Genomic DNA, 23,458 nt, shown 5'->3' with positions numbered 1-23,458 from the left:
TGACATTGGGCTTTTGGATAATATCACTGAGGGACAGCATGGACATGAGAAATACCAGTGGCCAATGTTAGACTCTCGGAGGACTCAAGGGAACCTTTTTCGCACCTTGTTTTGAGGTGAATTCCCTTGCAAGGTTTGTAATTTTGACTGAAATCATATCAAGATTAGATTTAGGTAGGTCGATGAAGCAAAGGGAAATGAAGTGATTTGAGATCAGGCGGGGATGGGGGGAGGGGGGCAACAATGGTGAATAAATGTGATTAGGACTATTTGCTGTTTCGGAAGGTAAATGCCAAGATTGGGCCAAACGACCTGTTTCCTTGTGCCTTCTACTCTTTTCATTGAAACCCTTAAGGAGACACTGGGTTTTCCGAGTATCATCAGCCAAATAACCTAACAAAAGTAACCCCTTTTACAGGGTAACAACTAATTAAGCCCAAAACATTAAAAAAAGGAAGCTTATGTTAAAACTGCTATGTATCCGTTCCTCATTCTCTCGCCTGATTTTTGTGTACTGATTTTTAGTCGGCTAAATGAGGATTAGTGACCTGCCCTTTTAATGACACTAGTCGGTGCAAGTGCTAGAAATCTGCAGAGGCGGAAAACCCAGGACTGATCAGTCGGGTACGTTCGGTCAGTTAAGGGCTGCAGACCCATCAGCTGGGCACGGACAGCCTTGGAGGTCTGTTTTCTTTTGTGTCTCCTGTGCAGTCATGGAGTTGATCTGGTTGGTGCTCCTGGTGATCGTCCTTTATTTTGTCCTATTTTACCGCTGCACTGGGGCTTGGACAAAGCCAGTGATCCGAGAGAAGGGGAAAGCGGATGGCTCGCTCCGGTATGGTGTGAAGGACATGGTAAGTGAGCCGGGCCGGGAAAAGAGCCCCAACCAAGAGAAGCTGGACAGTCTCTCCATTCAGCACCTTTAACTTTTTGTATGTTTGCATTCTCTCCTTTTTGATTTTTCTACTTGCATTTCTTTAATCTGATTTTTTAAAATTATATAGTCCCGCCTCCAAATGTCTTTTCTTTGATACGTTCAGTTTTGCTAGGACTTTTTCAGTATCAATATCTGCCCGCCCGCAGAGCATGTAGACGAAGCCATAAAAAGGGATGAGTACAAAAGCAGACGGTTAGATTTATATTTCCTGGTACTAGCCCAGAAATTATGAGACCCGGCGAGGTTTTGAAATCAAATTTGATAAGGGAAGCAATTTGAGCCAAGTTCCCTAATGCTGTAGAAATTGGTGTGAAATCTTAATTGCTAACCCAAAATGTGGGTCAAATTAAGCCACATAGTAAGATACAGTATTTGGCTCAATGTGACCCACATTTTGAATTGGCAATTAAGGTTCCATACCCATTCCTATTCTTGAATATGGCTCAAGTTGTTTCTCTTATTAAATGTGGTTCTGAAAGTCGAGCCTTGGAATACTTTACACATCACACCAGTGACATATTCACATGTATTAAATGAAACATCATAGCACAACATGTGTGAAGTCCTACTGAAACCTGGCTACTTTGTTGAATTCACTAAAAGAAAAAAAAATCTTCCTATCATAGGCTAGGATCTGACACCAATCAAATTTTACCAACCCAGAATAATCCAGAAATGTATCATTGGAATATCAAAAAATGGCCTGCGTGGATGACAACCTTTCATGTGTCTTGAAGACCTTTCTGAATGCCCATTAACCTTCTCTGTTCCAGTGGAAAAGTCCTAACTTGTCACATCTTTCTTTATAACTAACCCTCCATTGCTAGTTACACCCTAGTGAATTTATGCTGCAACTTTTCCATTGCTTTTATATCTTTCCTATGCTGGGTTGCCCTAAACTGCTACAACTGCAAACTAAGGTCGTGTTTAAGTTTAAACCAAGAATTTTATTTACCTTTCCATGGCCTTGTGTCTTTTTTTTGCCAACTTTCAATGACCTCTGTACATCAAGGGCTTCCTACTTTTTAAAACTTTATTTAAGATCTTACCATTTAAAGTATATTTAATTTGTAATTATTATAGGGTGTACATAGAATCATACGCAACAGGAAAGGCATAAAGCGCAAAACAAGTTGCTTGCCAAATGACGAGCTATGTGGTGCTACAATGAGGGAAACATATTTGCTCAAACTGATTATCAAATGGATGTGTGCTAAAAAGAAGAAAACAGAACAAAAATGAGTGATCAAACAGTTCACTTAGTTATTATATTCACTCTAATACAAATCCAACAGAATAAACAGACTAACTCAAAACCCAGAAGCAAAGAGAGCCAGGAAACCTGTTTCCTCATGGATAGAATTAATTAGAATTTGATTGTTACTAAATAACACTGGTTATGATCCAACTGTCACTCATTGATTATTATCTGGGCTGCTTGATCATATCTTGAGAATGAAAGGAAAAAAACAAACTTGCAAAACTGTTCACTGGTAATTTTTGTGTACTTTTTTTCAGCCAGCAATGCGTCTGTCTGGCATTGCATTGAAAATATCCACACATCTATCAAACACGGTGAGTAAATATATTGCAATTGACTTGAAGGAAGTGATTATTCAAGATGGATCTTGTAGCTTTATTTTTCTGGCAATGTGGTCATTACAGAACAAGCAGTATTTGTTGCTGAAATAATTCATATTTATTCTTTCATTTGTAATAAATATTTTTGTTTCCTTGAATTTATAGTGCAATAATGAGAATAATGTCTTTAATACAGCAACAGACAAACTTGCATTGTCCAGCTGTGGGTAACTTTAATCAAGGGGCTCGTGGATGAGGCTGTAAGAGTTCCAGTTGCATATTTCACTGATCCGCTTTGTCACGGAGCAGTCTTCCACTGCTACCCAAAGAGTGCTTGATAACAACCACAGTAGATATTGTGGAGAGAAAATAGGGAAGTGCAGATGGATCTAGATAGGTTGAGTGACAGGGCAAAAATCTGGCCAATGGAGTATAATGTGGGAAATGTAAAGTTGTTCACCTTGGCAGGAAGGATAAAAAAGCAGAGTATTACTTAAATGGAGAATGACTGCAGAATTCTGAGTTGCAGAGGAATCTAGGTGTTCTAGTACGAGTCACAATAAGTTAGTATGCAGGGACAGCAAGTAATTAAGAAGGCTAATGGAATGCTATCTTTAATTACGAGAGAAATTGAACATAAAAATAAGGATGTTATGCTTCAGCTATACAGGGCATTGGTGAGAACACATCTCAAGTACTGTGTGCAGTTTTAGTCTCCTTATTTAAGGAAGAATGGGAGGCGGTTCAGAGGAGGTTTACTAGGTTGATACTTGGAATGAGCGGGCTGTCTTCTGAGGAAAGGTTAGACGGGCTGGGCTTGTTTCCACCGGAGTTTAGAAGATTGAGGGGCAACTTGAAGTATATAAGATCCTGAACAGTCTTGACAAGATGGACGTGGAAAGATTGTTTCCTCTTGTGGGTGAGTGCAGAACTAGGGGGCAGTTTTAAAATTAGGGATCGCCCTTTTAGGACAGATGAGGAGAAACTTTTCTCTGAAGGTTGTGTGACTTTGGAACTGCCTCAGAAGGCAGTAGAGATGGGTCATTGAACATTTTTAAGGCAGAGTTAGATAGATTCTTGTTAGGCAAGGGAATCAAAGGTTATGGGGTGGATGGGAATGTGGAATTTGAAACACAAACAGATTAGCCATGATCTTATTGATATTTTCTAGTGAATTGTCCTGATGAGTGCAAGACAAAAAGCTTTGACTAAAGAAGTCTCTTTTTCTCAGCAATACTTAAATCATGTAACCTGGACCCCCAAGTCTCTTTGGATCTCTACTCTTTCTAACTTTTCATTGTTTAGACATTACCTTTTTTTAGATTCAAATTAGATGACTTCACATTTGGCTACATTGAAACCCATTTACAGTTGTACCCATTCACCTAATCTATTGATTATCTCTTTTTTAAATTTTATGATTCCATCTACACTTCTTGTAACACTATATACTTATCTTCAATAAGATAAAAAAACTGCGGATGCTGGAAATCCAAAACAAAAACAAAAATACCTGGAAAAACTCAGCAGGTCTGACAGCATCTGCAGAGAGGAACACAGTTAACGTTTTGAGTCCGTATGACTCTTCAACAGAACTAAGGAAAAATAGAAAAGAGGTAAAATATAAGCTGGTTTAAAGGGGGAGGCGGTGGTGGGACAGGTAGAGCTAGATAGAGGGCCAGTGATAGGTGGAGATAACCAAAAGATGTCATAGACAAAAGGACAAAGAGGTGTTGAAGTTGGTGATATTATCTAAGGAATGATAATAGGTGACATTAAAGGTAGAAAGCAGGACGAGCAAGGTAAAGATAGCCCGAGTGGGGATAGGGTGGGGGGGAAGGGATCGAAATAGGCTAAAAGGTAGAGATAAAACAATACTTATCTTCATGTCATTGGCAAATTTGAATATGTGGCTTTTTCATCCCATCACATAAGTCATTAGTTGAGCCCCCAACGCAGATCCTTACAGGAAACCACTAGTATGTCCTGCTAGTTAGAGCACCTACCTGTTGTTCCTGCTTCCAGTCTACCACTGCTCAGCCAGTTTCTAAACTAGGTCAATAATTTACCTTCAAATGAACTTCAACTTAGCTAAAGGTCTCTTATGAGGGACTTTATCAAATGCAGTCTGGAAGTCCATATAAATATCATCCACAGACAATCCGCTGTGCTTTGGTTACTTTGGTTATCTCTTCGAAAAATTCAATCAGGTTTTATACTCCTTTTTTGCAAATATAACCTGTTTTGTCACACTTTGCTGTTCTTTATTCCCACTCTCCAGAATCTTTGTTTTTTATGTTTTGCATTGTATTTGCATTTCTTAAAGGGATATGTTCACAGCACAAAACTGCTAACAAAATGATAATCTCAATTCATGAGGTCACAGGAAGCTTCTGTTACAAAAGGAAATCATTAATAGGAGGTGTATTTGAGGTTGTATAAGGCACATTGTTATGTTATAAATAGAGTCAGCTTTACAAATTCAAGTTGGCTGTCTGTGATCAGCTGAAATTTTTTTAGGTGTTCAGTTATTCTATCCTTATTTGTAGACTCTTAACAATTTACTGAAAACAGATGTTAGGCTAATTGGTTTATTGTTTCTTCTCGCCATTCTTAAACAGTGGGGTATCATACACAATTTTCTTATCTAAAGTGATGATTTTTGGGATTTAAGAGAACTTTACAGATGCTCTAACTATAATCTTTCAAGGTTCTCACCTAAACTCTATGTCGTAAAGCACTTTGGAACATTTATGTTATGTAAGAGATCTGATATAAATTTAAGACATTCCTGATCACCATGATATTTTTCATTAGCATTTCACAGTTATAATCTACATTTCCTACATTAACATTGCCAATACTTCAGCAAGTACTTCATTGGCTGTGAGCACTTTGAATTAAAGAAATTTACAGAAGGAGGCCATTTGGCCCATTGTGTCTTTATCAGTTGAAAAGGATCTATCTGGCCTCATCACACTTTCTGGCTGTTGGTCTGCAACCCTGTAGGTTATAGCACTTCAAATTCCTATCCAAGCATTTTTAAATGTGATTGAAATTAATAATACTCAAAATAATAGTGGAAACTTTAATCACATGTGGCTTTCTTCAGGTGATGCTTCTATTACCCTTTCAGCTAGTGAGTTCCAAATCCCCACCACCCTCTGAGTGAAAAAACTCAACTCCTCTCTAATGACTCTACTGATTACTTTAAATCTACGTCCCTGGTTATTGACCTCTTTGCTAAGGGAAATGGAAGTCCTTCCTATCTGGTCTACCTAGGCCCCTCATAATTTTATGCACCTCAATTAAATGACCCTCAGCCTCCTTTGTTCCAAAGATAACAACCCAACTTTCTCAATCTTTCCTCATAGCTAAAATTCTCAATTTCTGGCAACATCCTTATAAATCTCTTTTAAGCACTGTCTAGTTTGATAACATCCTTCCTGTAATGTGACAACAGAACTGTACATAGTCCTATAGCTGTGAGCCAATTAGTGTTTTTTACAGTTCTAACATAATCTCTCTGCTCTTATATTCTATGCCTCAGCTAATAAAGAAACGTATTCTGTATGTCGTCTTAATCACCTTATTTATGTCGTCTTAATCACCTTATTTACCTATCCTGGCACCTTTGGGATCTGTGAACTCCAAAGAGCCTCTGTTGCTCCACACTTCTCAGTATCCTATCATTTATTGTGTATTCCCTTGTCTTTTTTGTCTTCCCCAAATGCAACACCTTGAAATTCTCCAGATTGAATTCCATTTGCCACTTTTTTGCCCACCTGACCAGTCAATTGATTTCTTCCCTTAATCACATGCCCCCTACATTTTAGCCTCAATTCCAAAACTACCTCAGGGTAGTGTCCTGGGACCAACCATCTTCAGCTGCTTCATCAGTGACCTTCCATCTGGAAGGACAAGGGCAGCAGACGCATAGGATTCACCAACACCTAGAAGTTCTCCTCCAAGTCACTCACCAACCTGACTTGGAAACATATTGCTGTTCCTTCACTGTCATTGGGTCAAAATCCTGGAACTCCCTTCCTAACAGCATGTGGTGTACCTACACAACATGGACTGCAGCTGTTCAAGAAGGCAGCTTACCACCTCCTTCTCCAGGGCAATTAGGGATGGACAATAAATGCTGACTTAGCCAGCGACACCCATGTCCCTTGAATGAATAAAAAAAAATACCAGACTAAATTAAATAGGACCAGCAACTGGATTGAGCACTTGTTCCAAACCCAAATGCAACTGTTGCTTCAAATTAATGTAATTTTTTTTTTGTATTTGTCACTCCAACTCGAGGTCAAGGGTAAAGAAGTAGGTCCTCAATCCTTGTTATTTGTTCCTGCTCTGACAGCAAGAAAACTATTAAATTGAATTCTCCCATCAAAAATGATTTGAGAGACACAAATATCTCGGTGGATTATCTGCTTTTTCAAATGACTAGTTTGGTTTTGACTGTGTTTTCTGCAATATATTTTAAGCTCTTCTGTTTATCTAACCTATTTGAGAAAGATAGATCAATAAATAGGTTTGTATTAACTTGTTATAACTACTGAGATCACCTGGCTGATCTAAATCTATTCTTGTTCTTTCCCATTGATTTTTAGGGCAAATCTGTTGAGGACTGTAATTGATATAAACATACCAGTTACATATTTTTTTTCTCACTACCAACAGTAGATGTGGTTAAAATCTTGAAAATCTGCAGTGTGATTTTCTTATTTTCTACTTGAGTACTTTAAGACATTGAAAACAAAGTTTTAAAAAAAACTTGTTGCTATCGTTAGCAGATGTCTGGTAATAGTTTTTCCTGCAACCATGCCCTGTTTTGCATCAGGCATCTATTTGCAAGGTATTTTCATAGCCTTGGGAGCAGTACAAAGTAATAAATTTGTTTTTCCAGATTTGCCAAATATTAAATGACTTTCAGGTGAGGATTTTTTGGAATATTAATGAGTAGCATCTTTAGGATTCAATTTGCCACTATTTCTTTAAAAAAAAAGTAGCTTAATTTAAGCAGTACAATTAATGCAATAGTTGGTCCACAAACTGTATGTTTTGGTTGTCATGGTGGATTACAGAGCAAATGTCTGCATTGCACTTAGTCCATCGGGTGCCTCACCTAAGAGTGCTTGTTTTATGTTTTTTTTAAATAAAACCTTCAGTCTTGTGCTAATGATTCTCTTTATCTATTCTATAATTTTATATATTATTCTGGTTATTTTTCAGATCTTTGGACAACTGATTTTAGTTCCACTGCTCATGAGGTATAGTATTTGCACATGTTGTAAATCTTCAGTGTGGATGACATCACGTCAATTATTTGGACTGTGTGACCATTGAGATCACAGTGACAATGGGCCAGAATAAACTGTAGCCAGCAAACAAATGGCACCTACCAATCATTAGACTTACTCTTGGAGATCTTTGCAGCTGGGACCAAAGTGAAATTAAGATTGAGAAAGGTGAAATCCATGGCACAGAGATTGAGAGATCTTTTTGGGCAGGTTTACTTGAGATCAGCGATGAGTGCCATTGCTTTACAGCTAATCACAAAATCTAGACCATTAAGTAATCTCATTCTTGTTAGCCTAGTAAGCATTGCACCCACTTCCGTCCCTGTCATCTCCAACCTGCTGAACAAGAAGTGCAAGGACCTTATGGTATATTTTGGCATTAAGATGGAGATTGTCTATTCAGTTGCTTTGAGTGGGGTGCCTTAAGGATCAGTATCGGATCCCCTCCCCACGTTTTAGTAGTGCATTCACACTTCCAACTTTGGTGTGAAGCAATTTTGGATTCACATTGATGCTGTAGTCATAATGCAGAAATGGCCTGACTCCAGCACCTTGACTTGACCAGATATATAAAAAGAAATTGTGAAACTCCCTCAAGTTTGGAATCTATTCGGGCCTTGGCATTCAATTTATACTTTGTATTTTATACTTTTTCTGATTGGCAGGATGTGATGAGTGGAGTCCTGCAGGGATCTGTGCTAGGGCCTCAACTTTTTTACAATTTTTATCAGTGACTTAGATGAGGGGAGTGAAGGCATGGTAGCTAACTTTGCAGATGACACAAAGCTACGTAGGAAAGTATTTGTGAAGAGGACAAGGAGATTGCAAACGGATATTGCTAGGTTGAGTGAGTGGGCAAAAATATGGCAGATGGAGTATAATGTGGGAAAATGTGAAGTTGTTCACATTGGTAGGAAGAATAAAAAAAGCAGAGTATTACTTAAAGATAGAACGGCTGCAGAATTCTGAGCTGCAGAGGGATCTAGGTGTTCTAGTGCATGAAACATAAACATTAGCATGCAGGTTCAGCAATTAATTAAGAAGGCTGATGGAATGCTATCCGTTATTACGAGACAAATTGAACATCAAAGTAAGGATGTTATGCTTCAGTTGTACAGGGCATTGGTGAAACTACATCTCAAATATTGTGTGCAGTTTTGGTCTCCTAATTTAAGAAAGGGTGTAATCGTATTGGAGGCGGTTCAAAGAAGATTTACTAGATTGATTCTGGAATGAGCGGGTTGTCTTTTTAAGAAAGGTCAGACAGACTAGGCTTGTTTCCATTGGAGTTTAGAAGAGTGAGGGTGACTTGGTTGAAGTATATAAGATCCTGAATGGTAGTGACAAGGTGGACATGGAAAGGGTGTTTCCTCTTGTGGGTGAGTGCAGAATTAGGGAACGCTGTTTTAAAATTAGAAGCTATCCTTTTAGGACAGAGATGAAAAGAAATTTTTTCTCTAAAGTTTGTGTGACTTTGGAACTGTCTGCCTTAGAAGGTGGTGGAGGCGGAGTCATTGAATATTTTTTAAGTTAGAGGTCGATAGATTCTTGTTAGGCAAGAGAATCAAAGGTCATCAGGGGTAGGAAGGAATGTGGAATTTGAAACACAAACAGATCAGCCATGATCTTGATAACTAACGGAGCAGGCTCAAGGGATCGAATGGCCTTCTTCTGCTCCTATTCATATGTTCATATGTACAAACATTAAACTTGTAAATCTTAATTTACATTTACAACCTAGATTCAGAAACCAAGGGCAGAATTTTCTGGCTGGCGGCGGGGGATGGGTGGGTGGAGCGAGAGTGGGCGGATCCATGCTGCCATTTTACGTGGGTGGGCGAATTAAGGCCAGCCTTAATTCACCCAGCGTGAATCGCGGCTCCCGAGGACAGCAGGAATGGACGGGTGGCGGCAGGACTGCAATGACCCTGGGTCCAATTGCGACCCAGCGGCCTGTTTTAAAAAGCTGCTGCAACCTTTCAAAGGCTGTGATTCACGGCCAGTGGAAGGTCTCCCCACAGTGCTGCTGGTGAGCAGGCCAGGCAAGAGGGTAGGGCAGCAGGACACAGTGCCCATTGTTTTTCGGATGATTGCCTTGCTGACCTCCTTGGGGAGGTGGCAGCACGGCGGGAGGTCTTCGTTCCCCAGGACAGGAGGAGGAGGCCCTGCCATATGACGAAACATGCCTGAGAGGAGGTGGCGGAGGTGGTGAGCTCCCACAATGTGGTTCGGCGCAACTGGATCCAGTGTCGCAAGTGTTGTGCTCAGGAAGAGTGAGTACCATGTTGGCATTGGTCACTTCAAGCAGGAGGCCCTAGATTTGGAGAGGCGCCATGCACCCAAGTCCACCGGTGTTAGTGAGGCTGGGGTGCCATGGGCAGGTATGAATGCCCTGCAGTGAAGTCACCATTGTTCTCCCAACAGCCATGGCAGTGCTGAATGTTTAGTGATTGAAGTTTGCAACATGGCTTGACAAATGGTTATGGAAGGATGAGCGCACAATGATTCGGGAGACAGGGATGCACATTGACATTGTCTCCAATGCTAAGTGATCCACTCTACTTGTTCATCCTTTCAGCATCATCGGAGCAGGGCCGGGAGGAGCAGCAGCAGAGGCCCCCTCTCACACCTGAGGGCCTGAACTCTCACTAGTGTCACACCATCTCTGCCAGGCAGGCACCAGCGCAGATACTAGCACCTTGGTGGGAATTAGAACATCAGCTAATGTCCCGGGGCACAGCGGTGAGGACACTTCACAGTCGCTGGAGGAGCTGGCAGAGACAGAGTGCCCATGGTGCCAGCGGTCGGAGGAATGCAGGAGACCAGGCACATGCTCAGTTGGTGCCTGATGATGTGCCTCTGGACCTGTCCGCAACGCAGCAAGCAGAGGAAATGTGGGAGCATCTGGGAGAGATACATGAGGCTATGCTTGGCTTAGTCTCCGTGGTGGAGGAGTCTACACGGACAATCACCGAAGCAATGAGCCACGTGTCTGAGTGCCATGCGTCCTCCATGGAGAGAGTGGTGACTCTCGTGGAGAGGCTCCTCCAGGAGGCCCATCAGGGCTTCTTGGGGATGCGCTTAGAGCAGCAAGCCCTCACATCGGCATTAACCTCAGCTGGTCATTGCCAATGTGGGAGATGGTCTGGGCACCAAGTTTCCCAGCTCGGTGCCCATCCATCCATGGTGAGCAGGGAGTTCCGAAGTGACCTCATGTCAGCACATCAGTTGCCTGTCGTCTCTGCAGGCTCCTCTTGGGGCACTCCAGATGAGGGCGGCAGTTCCTCCCCCCCTTTCCCAGTGACCGTTGCATCCAGTGAGACTGCGATGACTGGGGAGATGCCAGCTGTGGAACTGGCAGCTCCCTCCCAGGCGGGGCCAGCACAGGCTCCAAGGACCAGAGGATGGACACCAAGGTCATCGAGGCCAACAGGACAGCAGAGTCAGCAGGTTTTCAGATGCCAGTCCCAGCGAGGGGTCAGCACCAATATGTAGCACCTGAAAACATAAACACAAGGCACCTTAGGCACACCACGGGTCTATCACTGGTGCTTTTGTGTTAGCCCACAATGAGGTCTTTATAAGTTGATGTGATTTTTAACATCTTTGTCATTTTGTTTCGTTAAGTTTCTTTGGCTGTAATATTAAATTCAGACATGTCACCATGGCTGAGGGTGCCTCTTTTCTTCTGCAGGTGGATGGTTTCCAAAAATGTTATGAGTGTTTTGTGGGACATCCAGCTTTATTAACAAGGACCTTAGTTAATGTTCTGAACCAGGCAGATTTTGCACTTAGGTTTTGAGTATGGAACCCATAGCCCAGGCTTGTCCTGGAGGTCCATATGTGGTGTGCTAGCTGAAGGTTCATTGGATTAAAGCCTCCCGGGTGTCCCTGCCTCCCTGGAGTATGCCCAGGTCAGCGTCTACCCTCTCAGCATTTCCCTGTGTGTGCTCATCCTTGGACTCACTGCTGGACTCATCGTGTGCAGCCGCAGCCACTGCGTCGACGTCCTCATCGTCCATTGCGTTCCCCCCTTTCCAGCGCAAGATTGTGGAGAGCGCAGCATGCAACCACTATCAGCAACATGCAATCTGGGGGGTGCTGGAGTGCGCCCCCTGAGTGGTCCAGGCATCGGTAGCGCATCTTGAGAAGACCAGTGGCTGTCTCCACCACAGCCCTTGTGGTGCCATGGCTCCTATTGTACCGCTGTTCAGCTTCTGTTCTTGGATGGTGGAGAGGCGTCATGCGCCACCTACTGAGGGGATAGCCCCTGTCACTCAGCAGCCATCTATCCAGCCGGGCCGGAGCATTGAAGAGCCCTGGCACCTGGGAGTGTCTGAGGATGTAGGCGTCGTGGGAGCTGCCTGGGTACCTTGCACAGACTTGCAGAATCAGCATCCTGTGATCACAGGTTATCTGCATGTTCATGGAGTGGAAGCCCTTCCTGTCGACGAAGGCTCTGGGCTCACCTGCTGACGCCTTGATGGTCACGTGTACAGTCTATAGCACCCTGGACGCGGGGGAAGCCAGCAATGGCCGCGAAGCCTCTGGCTCACTGTGTCTGAGTTGCCTGGTCCCAATGTTATTGGATGAAGGTCAATGCACCCTGAACAGAGCATCTGTAACCTGCTTGACACAAGTGTGGACAGCTGATTGGGAGAAACGGCAAAAATCACCCACTGAGCCAGAAGGAGCCAGAGGCATAGAAGTTGAGGGCAGCTGTGACCTACAGAACCACTGGAATGGGGTGTCCATGCACAGTTCGCAGAAATCTTAGGGCCAATCATCTGACAGAGTTGACTGTGTCCCTTGAGAGACGGAGCCTCCTTCGGCACTGCACCTCAGACATATTGAGGTAGCTGCTTCACCACCTGTATACCCTGACAGCAGGATAATGGCGTCTTCTGCGGCCCCTCCCACCTTGGACTACCTCATGGCCCTGTACCCAATGTGCCTGCACCTGACCTCCCAAAGGTGGCTCCCCTGGAAGCTGAATGTGTACTCCTGGCCTCCTCCCCCTTTTAGCCCACCCTTCCTCCTCAGAAGAGATGCCTCTAGTGGACAGTTCAGCTCCCATTCCCGGGCTAAGGGAAGGCTTCCTGAAACCTGCAGGCCCAAAAAAGGTTCCTCATTGCAGAGTGCTGAGCTGAAGGTTGTGAGTTCAGACCAAGCAGCTGGCATGCTGGTTTTGAAGCATTGCAGATCTTACAGGCAAGTATCATTAACTTTGAAGCATCAATATTTGACGGAGCACACTCGTGACCCCACTGAGCCCTCTTATCCCGCCCTTGGATGAGCATGTGTCCTACCCGCCTGCCCATTGTGCCCATGCGCCGACCCGAAGATTGCACGGGTGCCGAAAAATCGCCGTCTATTAGCACCTCAAGGGTATTAAGTGGCCGGTTAATTAATGGCGGGCGCGCATCGGTGATCAACGCACGCCCGCCCAACGAAATATCGCAATTGCGCACGATGACGTCAGGACACTCGCCCGATGTCACCACGGGAAAATTCTGCCCCAAATGTAAATTGGCTATATTTTTAGATAATACCAAACTGGGAGGAGCAACTGAATCTGAGTAAGAAATTGGAGAATGATGATGTGTCAGACAAAATGACTGATAATGCTTTGAATGCAATGCCCTACTCAATATCTTGGTTGAGAATGGCCTTTTTTGGATAGGAGCAAAGCGAGAGGAAGAGAGAAGAGGGAAAAACAGTAATTTAATAGTGTTATCCTCACTTTAAAAAGAAATGTGCTCCTTTTTCTAGGATAACCAACCTTACCTTGCTGCGGCACCTAGTTATTACAGAAGACCCAGTATTTATTCCTGTTGTTATCCCTGAGGGCAACACTGAACCACCAAGAGATGAGACAAGTGACAGCATTCTGAGGGAAGTCCTGCAGCTGAGGTGGGTATTAAGGGTTGGGTAAGATTTTATCAGAGATGTTTACAATAGATGCTTTTGTTTCCAGAAGTTTGAATATATATGCAAACCTAAAGACATTGGGGGAATCATTCATGTTGATCTCTTGCTTTGATTCTGCAGCAGCTGCCAAACCAGTCAATTCTAATGAATGAATTGCCAATTAAGTTTCCTACCAGCATTATTTACTAATCAGGATTGCGCAAAAATGTGCATTGTACAATCTATAACCTGGTTTAAATTGGAATTATTTAATAGTAAATTAATTTGATAGATTATAGACATTATATAATTACAATAAATTGCAAAGAAGGTTTTAATGCCATGTTCATAAAACCTGGCAAAATTAGGACTGTGAAAATTGCATTTTAAAAACATCCAAGTCCTTCTGTTTAATTCTTTTGCTAATTGCTTTGCTTAAGACACCTCAGTGTATAAAGCTAAAAGCTGTTACTCAGATAATCCACTCCATATCAAAAATTGAAAAGCTATCTTATTGCAAGAACTAATGTTGGGTAGCACAGCTGTTTGGTCAAAGGTTCTTGATTCAAATTCTGCTTGGGTGCATTCAGCACCTTAGGATATGAGAAGACAGCAGGAGACAGCTTGCCATATGGTTGCAGAATCCATCTTGGGACTAGCTTTTGCTGTTCAACACTGATTACAGGTATATCCAAAACAGATTTGAATATGTCTCTAAGGTGACATCCCTGTTCCTTGTCCTTTTGTCAAAATAGGACTCATTTATTCTTTGATGTTTCCATGTATGTCGCCTTAACATTTACTCATTTTCTACATCCATTAGCTTATTTGTCTAGCTTCCTTTGAATGCTGTAGATTTATTTTATGCAAATCAAGTAATTGCAACTTTTAACATCTGTAACATATCTAGTGTAAACAGCAGGGAGCACAGAAGATTCTTTCCTCTCCCAGATACAACCATTTTTTTTAATACATTATGTCATTTTATTTGACGGTTCTAACAAATAACTCAATACCAGCAAGAGGGTCCAAAAACAATAAACAAAAAACAAAAGCTCATCCAGCAGATGAGCAAGGTTTCAGGTCACTGACACCCTCCCTCCTTCCCCCAGTTCCATCTCTCCCATACTGCCATCCAGATCCCAAGAAAGCGAATCAGTGTCTCTCAGCCAGACTCCAGAAGCCCGGCTGTGTGCAGTCTCACCCATCCTCAAATACCAACTTTCATTTTTAGTGCTGCTTTCTTCTGAAGGAACAGCCTTCTGTTAACCTGGCCTTTCCTCCGGTGGGCTGGCAGAGTACGGTGGAGCATCCGACACACAGCACTACAGTCTGTGCATGGCTCAACACAGTAGTGATTTTGTAGCAACCAGGGCACTTGACATCCATGAAGTAGGAGTTGGGACTTTGCACCAGATGCTTCTTCTTGTGTTTCCTCTTCTCCTCCTCGGGAGATGGATGCAACAAATCTTTTGCCAGAGGCATCTTTAGCGTGGACTCACTAGCGTGGAAAAGTACAACCATTTTTATTTCTCTTTGTGCCCTGCATTGACAAACAGCTCTCAAACAAGGCAGCTAATTTTCCCTTAATTTCATGAACATTAATTTTCCCAAAGACTCAAAACACATCTTTCTGAAATTCCAAGCAAGCTATATCCATTTGATCACTGTCATCCATCAATTTAGTAAGTTATTCAGAGTTTCTGTAGACGTAAGTGAGGCTAACACTGTTGCCTCTAAACATGTTCAACCAATGCAACACAGCAACCAGCAGACCCAACAAACTGTTGAACTGAACTGAGTAAAAATCAGAGGAAATTATGTTTACACCGTACAGTACTCTGGTGAGACCCGTATTTATCTTCTCAGGAATGGGAAATAAATACTGGTGTTGCCAGTGACTCCATATTTTAGGGCTAGTTTTCTTTTCTTTTGAAATATTAAACAAGCCTTTGATACTAGAATCCTTTCTGGTCTCTAACACACAAAGACAATATTCAAGCACTGGAGGCATTGCAGAGGAAACCCACAAGGGTGATCCCGAGCCTTCAATGCCATGATAAAAATTAAAGACTTGCAGCAGAATTTTTCAGTCGGCGTGTGGGGGCGGGCCCAACATGCCTACGTGTAAAATGACGTGATGACGTCAGTTGTGTATCCCGAAGTCATCGCGTTGAACTGCGATGTTTCGTTTGGCGGGCGCACACCGGAGTTGGCTGCACGCTCACCGATATGTAAATGGCCGATTAAGGCCATTAAGGATCTAATTAAGGTAATTGTAAATGCTGCCTGTCCAATCTTAAGGTTAATGAAAAGGCCAAGCAGCCTTTGAGTTTTTTAGAGACCACGTCCACGAGCGGGATGAGGTTTTGAAAAGCTTTTATTAATTAAATTTTTAAATTTTCATAAATATGAAAACATGTCCCATCTCATGTGACACAGTCACACGAGGGGACATGTTTAAATAAATTTCTAAGCCTTTTATTTAATTTCAAAAGCCCTCCAAACTCCCTGATGCAGCTCCGTGCCTCAGGGAGATTGAAGCGCTCTTTTGCACGCATGTGCGAAAGAGCGCTGGCCCCGAATCTCCCTCCTCCTCCTGCCCGCACAGGTAGTGCTGAGCGCTACCACTCACGTCTTACACTGGGCGGGCCTTAATTGGCCCACCTGTGTAAAATGGCGGCACGGAGCCGATCGTGGGTGGCAGTCAGCTCCGTGACTGCCTGCTCCCATTGAGCCCACCCGCACCTTAAAAATTCAGGCCCTGGGCTTTTCAGCATGGAAATTAGTTGTTTCCGAGGTGACCTTGTAGAGGTATATAACATAGTTAAGGGCATGGCAATCATAGTTAACGAAATGCAAAAGTAAATCTTGAATATTACTTAACTTGAAATTGTAAAGATAGACCAAAGGAACACTGGTTCGAACTAGCAAAAATTAAATGTAGTACTGATATTATTCAATATATGGACTAAACTGTCAGAGCACTCTGTGAATGTCCTGGAAGCATTTAAGAGACAGTTGAATTATGCAGTGGGGAAACTGGAATATTTTACTGGATGGATGACTTTAAATGAGTTGACTGCCTTTGTCATCAATAATTATCTTGTGACCTTCTATACTCCTTTATGGACACAGCATTTGCTAAGAGAACACTGATAACCTCTTCGAAGAGAATGGCTGGTGGTATGACTGTATGAAAAAAATCTATAAAGGGAAATCTTTGTTTATGGATATTTATGTATTCAATCTTTCATGTAAGAAATGATATATTTACATGTTGCATAGTCTAATCTTTAGGCCTTTTTTTTAGTATAAATGGCTCTAATTTTCTAAGAGTGATATTTTTATATGTAATTTGCAGTGTTACTGAAGAAAGGCCTGGATTTAACTTCAAAAGCATCTCTGATTTCTTGGAAGGATACAAGTATGTATATAAATGGAAAATGTCATTTTAATTATTTCCTTAATGTCCCTCCCCGCCACCAACCCCACCAAAAAAAGACTTTTAATGTCTAGCAGTTCAGTGGCTCTGAAAATATCAGTGATAGCTTAGAATGCTTTACCAGTGCTATTTCAACCACCTCATGCTCCTCCCCTGATCCCAAAAGTTCTGCACATGTTGGAAGTGTTGAAAGAAAAGATAATTATATTCTTTGCTTGTCATGAAGTATTATTTATGATAATACTGGAAGCTATTGATGCTAGCCCATCCTAGGCCAGAGTCTAAACATAAATGCCTTACTGCAGAAAAAAAAAGACAATTGCAGTGATAAAAGCAGTGCGTCCAGTACCTCAGGAAAAGAATCTGAGGAACAAACGTTACAGTTTGTCTTCTATTTACAAATATAGATCACGAAAATCAAGTGAGAATATAATTGACTAAAGTACCAAATGATAGCAAACTTATTGATTGTGGCTTTCTGATATTAAATGCGTTGTAGGTTAAAAAGTTGCTATGATTGCTGCCACTCAAGCACCTGTTATCCTACGATGACCATCTCATTTTCCGGCAGTGTTTATTTCAATGTTATTGTAAAAGATTCACGTCAACAGGGGCAATAAGTGCTAGGAAAAACCATGGCAATGAGGGAGTCCAGGTTACCTTTGACCATTGAGGCTATGATTTTTGCCTCCTTATGTCTTAAACTACTTATGCAGCGAATGGAGCAGTTTCGTGAACAAGTAGTCATGCAGTTTGAATGTTCACACCGAAATTTTCATTGGAGTAAATAGCAAGGGGATATGTGAGACTTTTCATTTACTAGCTACATTGAACAGTGATGTATACAGGTCCTGGTGAAATTTAGTTATGTATAAATAACAAGGTAGTTATAAGCAACTGTCATCTATGACAATTGGTTTAAGACTGCCAGCTACTATATTCAAATGACCTAAGCAGAAGTTGCATAAATTGCTGAAGTTGGTTTGAAATTTGTTATGAGGCAATAATGGAAAGGATTTACAGCTCAGGAACAATGTTATAATTCAGAAAAATCTTTTTTGCTATGACAGACTAGTGGATTTCTGGAATAAATTCTTAGATAAGGGGGTTAATTCAGAGTTGGTTTGAAAATAAATTCCATTGATAACTGCTCAGAAGTAAGATTGAGGATTAAATTAATCTTTAGTAACCTTTGATTTTTCTTTCAAACAGATTAAGGTATGGGATTAACAGATGGTGTGGGAGAGAAGTCCAGTATCGAGCATTACATGTGTTCTGGATTTTTGTTATATTCTGTAAATGAAATTTGAATGTTATGTGTTTTTACATAATATGGATATTTGGATGCTTTGTTTCTAGTTCAGCAGCTCATGGATAAACCACATAAAATACTCTGATAAATTTTCATCTTCATCATGTGGGTGGTAAATGAGCCAAACAGCCCAATTTACATTCATTGCCATTCATGAGGTGAAGATGAAAATGTTATCTCTGGCCCCGCCCCCAAATCTTAACACTGTTGACTAGACCCCAAAAAACTACTTCCTACAATGCCTGTGTTTTTATTCCAAGTAAAATTGATGCCTGTTTTTACTCTCCATTGTCAACAATTGGTTAAAATCCACATTTTGTCTTCTCTAGTTGCTGCTATCGATGTAAGAATTGTGAGATTGAATAACTTGCCAATAATGTTTAATATTGCCTAATTAATCAGTCTAATCATTACCAATATATTAAAACAAATAATTCTAACCCATCTAATTTTGTACCTGTACAGGTCAGGTAGGATTACTCCAACCCAGATTGCTAAGAATGTAATTAGTGCTCTCGAAGATGCCGATCAAGCAGCTACTCCATTGCGTGCTATAGTGCAGTATGAGGGTGACCAGATAATTAAGGTTGGTAATATTTTTGATATATCAAAGGCAATATTAATCCTTCTTACTTGGGCTGTGGCACCTGCAGTGTTCAACAGGGAGTTATTTACGGCTAAAATGTGTGATGCAATTTATTTATCAATCCAATGGGTTAACAACATAGTATATTGGCTTAATAATATTACTCTCTGATTGTATCATGGTACACACGATTGTTGTTGAAACAGAATCCTGATCATCTGGAACAAAATTATTTTATTTTATAAAAACAAAAAACTGCGGACGCTGGAAATCCAAAACAAAAACAGAATTACCTGGAAAAACTCAGCAGGTCTGGCAGCATCGGCGGAGAAGAAAAGAGTTGACGTTTCGAGTCCTCATGACCCTTCAACAGAACTAGGTGAATCCAAGGAAGGGGTGAAATATAAGCTAGTTTAAGGTTGGGGGGGTGGGGTTGGGTTGGGGGAGAGAAGTGGAGGGGGGTGGTGTGGTTGTAGGGACAAACAAGCAGTGATAGAAGCAGATCATCAAAAGATGTCACAGACAAAAGAACACATAGGTGTTGAAGTTGGTGATATTATCTAAACGAATGTGCTAATTAAGAATGGATGGTAGGGCACTCAAGGTATAGCTCTAATGGGGGTGGGGGGAGCATAAAAGATTTAAAAATATTTAAAAATAATGGAAATAGGTGGGAAAAGAAAAATCTATATAATTTATTAGAAAAAACAAAAGGAAGGGGGAAGAAACAGAAAAGGGGTGGGGATGGAGGAGGAAGGTCAAGACCTAAAGTTGTTGAATTCAATATTCAGTCCAGAAGGCTGTAAGGTGCCTAGTCAGAAGATGAGGTGCTGTTCCTCCACTTTGCGTTGGGCTTCACTGGAACAATGCAGCAAGCCAAGGACAGACATGTGGGCAAGAGAGCAGGGGGGAGTGTTAAAATGGCAAGCGACAGGGAGGTTTGGGTCATTCTTGCGGACAGACCACAGGTGTTCTGCAAAGCGGTCGCCCAGTTTACGTTTGGTCTCTCCAATGTAGAGGAGACCGCATTGGGAGCAATGAATGCAGTAGACTAAGTTGGGGGAAATGCAAGTGAAACGCCGCTTCACTTGAAAGGAGTGTTTGGGCCCTTGGACGGTGAGGAGAGAGGAAGTGAAGGGGCAGGTGTTACATCTTTTGCATGGGCATGGGGAGGTGCCATAGGTGGGCGTTGAGGAGTAGGGGGTGAGGGAGGAGTGGACCAGGGTGTCCCAGAGTGAACAATCCCTACGGAATGCCGACAGGGGCAGGGTGAAGGGAAGATGTGTTTGATGGTGGCATCATGCTGGAGTTGGCGGAAATGGCGGAGGATGATCCTTTGAATGCGGAGGCTGGTGGGGTGATAAGTGAGGACAAGGGGGACCCTATCATGTTTCTGAGAAGGAGGAGAAGGCATGAGGGCAGATGCGCGGGAGATGGGCCGGACAAGGTTGAGGGCCCTGTCAACGACCGTTGGTGGAAAACCTTGGTTAAGGAAGAAGGAGGACATGTCAGAGGAACTGTTTTTGAATGTAGCATCATCGGAACAGATGCGACGGAGGCGAAGGAACTGAGAGAATGGGATGGAGTCCTTACAGGAAGCGGGGTGTGAGGAGCTGTAGTCGAGATAGCTGTGGGAGTCTGTAGGCTTGTAATGGATATTGGTGGACAGTCTATCACCAGAGATTGAGACAGAGAGGTCAAGGAAGGGAAGGGAAGTGTCAGAGATGGACCACGTGAAAATGATGGAGGGGTGGAGATTGGAAGCAAAATTAATAAATTTTTCCAAGTCCCGACGAGAGCATGAAGCAGCACCGAAGTAATCATCGATGTTCCGGCGAAAGAGTTGTGGAAGGGGACCGGAGTAGGACTGGAACAAGGAATGTTCCACATACCCCATAAAGAGACAGGCATAGCTGGGGCCCATGCAGGTACCCATAGCCACACCTTTTATTTGGAGGAAGTGAGAGGAGTTGAAGGAGAAATTGTTCAGTGTGAGAACAAGTTCAGCCAGATGGAGGAGAGTAGTGGTGGATGGGGATTGTTCGGGCCTCTGTTCGAGAAAGAAGCTAAGGGCCCTCAGACCATCCTGGTGGGGGATGGTGTAGAGGGATTGGACGTCCATGGTGAAGAGGAAGCAGTTGGGGCCAGGGAACTGGAAATTGTTGATGTGACGTAAGGTATCAGAGGAATCACGGATGTAGGTGGGAAGGGACTGGACAAGGGGAGAGAGAAGGGAGTCAAGATAATGAGAAATGAGTTCTGTGGGGCAGGAGCAAACTGACACGATCGGTCTACCGGGCCAGTTCTGTTTGTGGATTTTGGGTAGGAGGTAGAAGCGGGCCGTCCGAGGTTGGGCGACTATCAGGTTGGAAGCTGTGGGAGGAAGATCTCCAGAGGAGATGAGGTCAGTGACAGTCCTGGAAACAATGGCTTGATGTTCAGTGGTGGGGTCATGGTCCAGGGAGAGGTAGGAGGAAGTGTCTGCGAGTTGACGCTCAGCCTCTGCGAGGTAGAGGTCAGTGTGCCAGACAACAACAGCACCACCCTTGTCAGCGGGTTTGATGACAATGTCAGGGTTGGACCTGAGAGAACAGAGTGCAGTAAGTTCAGAGAAAGAGAGATTAGAATGGGTGAGAGGAGCAGAGAAATTGAGACGACTAATGTCGCGCCAACAGTTCTCAATGAAAAGATCAAGAGAAGGTAAGAATCCAGAGGGAGGGGTCCAGGTGGAGGGAGAATATTGGAGGTGGGTAAAAGGATCCGTTGAACGGGGAGAGGACTCCTGCCCAAAGAAGTGAGCCCGGAGACGAAGACGGCGGAAGAAGAGTTCAGCGTTGTGCCGGGCCCGAAATTCATTGAGGTGAGGGCGTAAGGTATGAAACTAAGTCCTTTGCTGAGCACTGAACGTTCAGCATCGGAGAGGGGAAGGTCGGGGGTATAGTGAATACACGGCTGGGGCTGGAATTGGAAGATGGGGTGGGGACGGAGGGACAGGCAGGGGTGGAGGGTCCTAGATGGGTGTTAGTGTCGATGAGTTGTTGGAGCTTGCTTTCCTTAGCACTTGAGAGAAACAGAAAAAGTTTCTTGTTGAGGCGTCGGATGAGACGAAGAATAAAATGAAACTGGGGGCACGCGCAGCTTTGAAAAAGGGTACGGCGGTGCTGCTGGAGGGAGAGGTCGAGTGTGTTCATATGGCAGCGCATGGCACTGAGTGTGGATCTCAATGTGACGGGAACAGCAGTCCGAGAAACGTTTTATGTCCCGGAGATACCTGTAATCCTGGGTGGGTTCGAAACATGAGGGATGGGACTTCAGTTGAAATCCACATGGGGTAAGTCGGAGATGGAGACAGTCACTGAGAAAGGAGATATGGCTGTGAAAGTGGGTTTTAGTAAACACCTTGTCAAACACCAGGAGAGAAATGGAAAGCAATTCACAACCCTTTCAGTGAAGTAATTCCCTTCCATCTCAGTCCTAAATGTTCCACCGAACTGCTGTCTACTGACTATGAAAGGAGGCGAGTAGTAAGCATCTGGCAACAATTCTAGTTTATCAGTATAAAGGCAAAAAACTGCGGATGCTGGAAATCCAAAATAAAAATAAAAATCGGCTGTACCACCCCCACCCACCAACACCGCCCCCCTCAAACCAGCTTATATTTCGCCTCTTTTCTATTTTTACTTAGTTCAGTTGAAGGGTCATTCGGACTCAACGTTAACTGTGTTCCTCTCTGCAGATGCTGCCAGACCTGCTGAGTTTTTTCAGGTATTTTTGTTTTTGTTTTAGATTTCCAGCATCCTCAGTTTTTATTTTATTTTCATGTTTTCTTAAGTGTGCCTTTGTAGGTGGCTCAGTTGCCATGAATAAAGGATTAAAGTTAATCTCTGTCCCTGTGTGTCTGTGATTTTCTCATACACTCTCTATCACTGCACATCTGGATTTCCCTTCGGTGCTCATTCACTGCACTATTCTTTCTCTGTGTCCAAGACTTCTTTCCACTTTTCTCTCTGGTTTTCACTTCTCCACCTCTCACTTGCTTCCTGTTGGGAAAGTTTTCATAGGTGCTGAAAATGTTGCAATCCCTCATTTTAAGTGTTTCTTTTCATGAGCCTAGACAGTGGTTGGTGACAAAATTGACTGACACTGCTGGGATAATGCAGCCAAGCCTGAGCATGTCTACACATGCTCTTTCCAGCCTGATAGTTATCTAGGGCAAAAATCATATTTGATTTTCCCCTCCCTAATGTAGGGACGCTGATTGTAGTACTCCCTTCGGATCCACTAATATCATAAGATTAGGGATTGAACCTGATACTTCTGTTATATTTTGCTTTAAGCCTTTGGAGGAGCTGTATATTAATTAATCCCTACTGAGTCA

The 23,458-nt window shown here is 42.8% G+C and overlaps 2 protein-coding genes across 2 annotated transcripts in view; one reads left to right on the top strand and one right to left on the bottom strand.

The window, feature by feature from the left end:
• The first annotated feature begins 591 nt into the window (after positions 1–591).
• The window catches only part of LOC121290957 (fatty acid amide hydrolase-like), a 79,404-nt gene continuing 56,537 nt past the window's right edge, over positions 592–23,458 (top strand). Inside the window, exons 1-6 of the mRNA XM_041212029.1 lie at positions 592–854; positions 2,456–2,512; positions 7,760–7,797; positions 13,600–13,740; positions 17,102–17,164; positions 18,960–19,080. Coding sequence (XP_041067963.1) covers positions 714–854; positions 2,456–2,512; positions 7,760–7,797; positions 13,600–13,740; positions 17,102–17,164; positions 18,960–19,080 — 561 coding nt within the window. The 5' untranslated portion in view covers positions 592–713. The remainder of the gene's footprint in view (positions 855–2,455; positions 2,513–7,759; positions 7,798–13,599; positions 13,741–17,101; positions 17,165–18,959; positions 19,081–23,458) is intronic.
• Positions 14,936–15,242, bottom strand: LOC121290958 (40S ribosomal protein S27-like). The gene has a single exon (XM_041212030.1). The coding sequence runs from the start codon at positions 15,220–15,222 to the stop codon at positions 14,968–14,970; it is 255 nt and encodes an 84-aa protein (XP_041067964.1). The 5' UTR covers positions 15,223–15,242; the 3' UTR covers positions 14,936–14,967.

The sequence above is a fragment of the Carcharodon carcharias genome, chromosome 18 (genome assembly GCF_017639515.1).
Source record: "Carcharodon carcharias isolate sCarCar2 chromosome 18, sCarCar2.pri, whole genome shotgun sequence".
NCBI lineage: Eukaryota > Metazoa > Chordata > Chondrichthyes > Lamniformes > Lamnidae > Carcharodon > Carcharodon carcharias.
Note: the sequence above shows the minus strand (reverse complement) of the source record. Positions and strands in the feature narration are given on the sequence as shown.

Excerpts from the sequence above, each read along its gene's own strand:
- LOC121290958 (XM_041212030.1), bottom strand. The coding sequence starts at position 15,222 with ATGCCTCTGGCAAAAGATTTGTTGCATCCATCTCCCGAGGAGGAGAAG.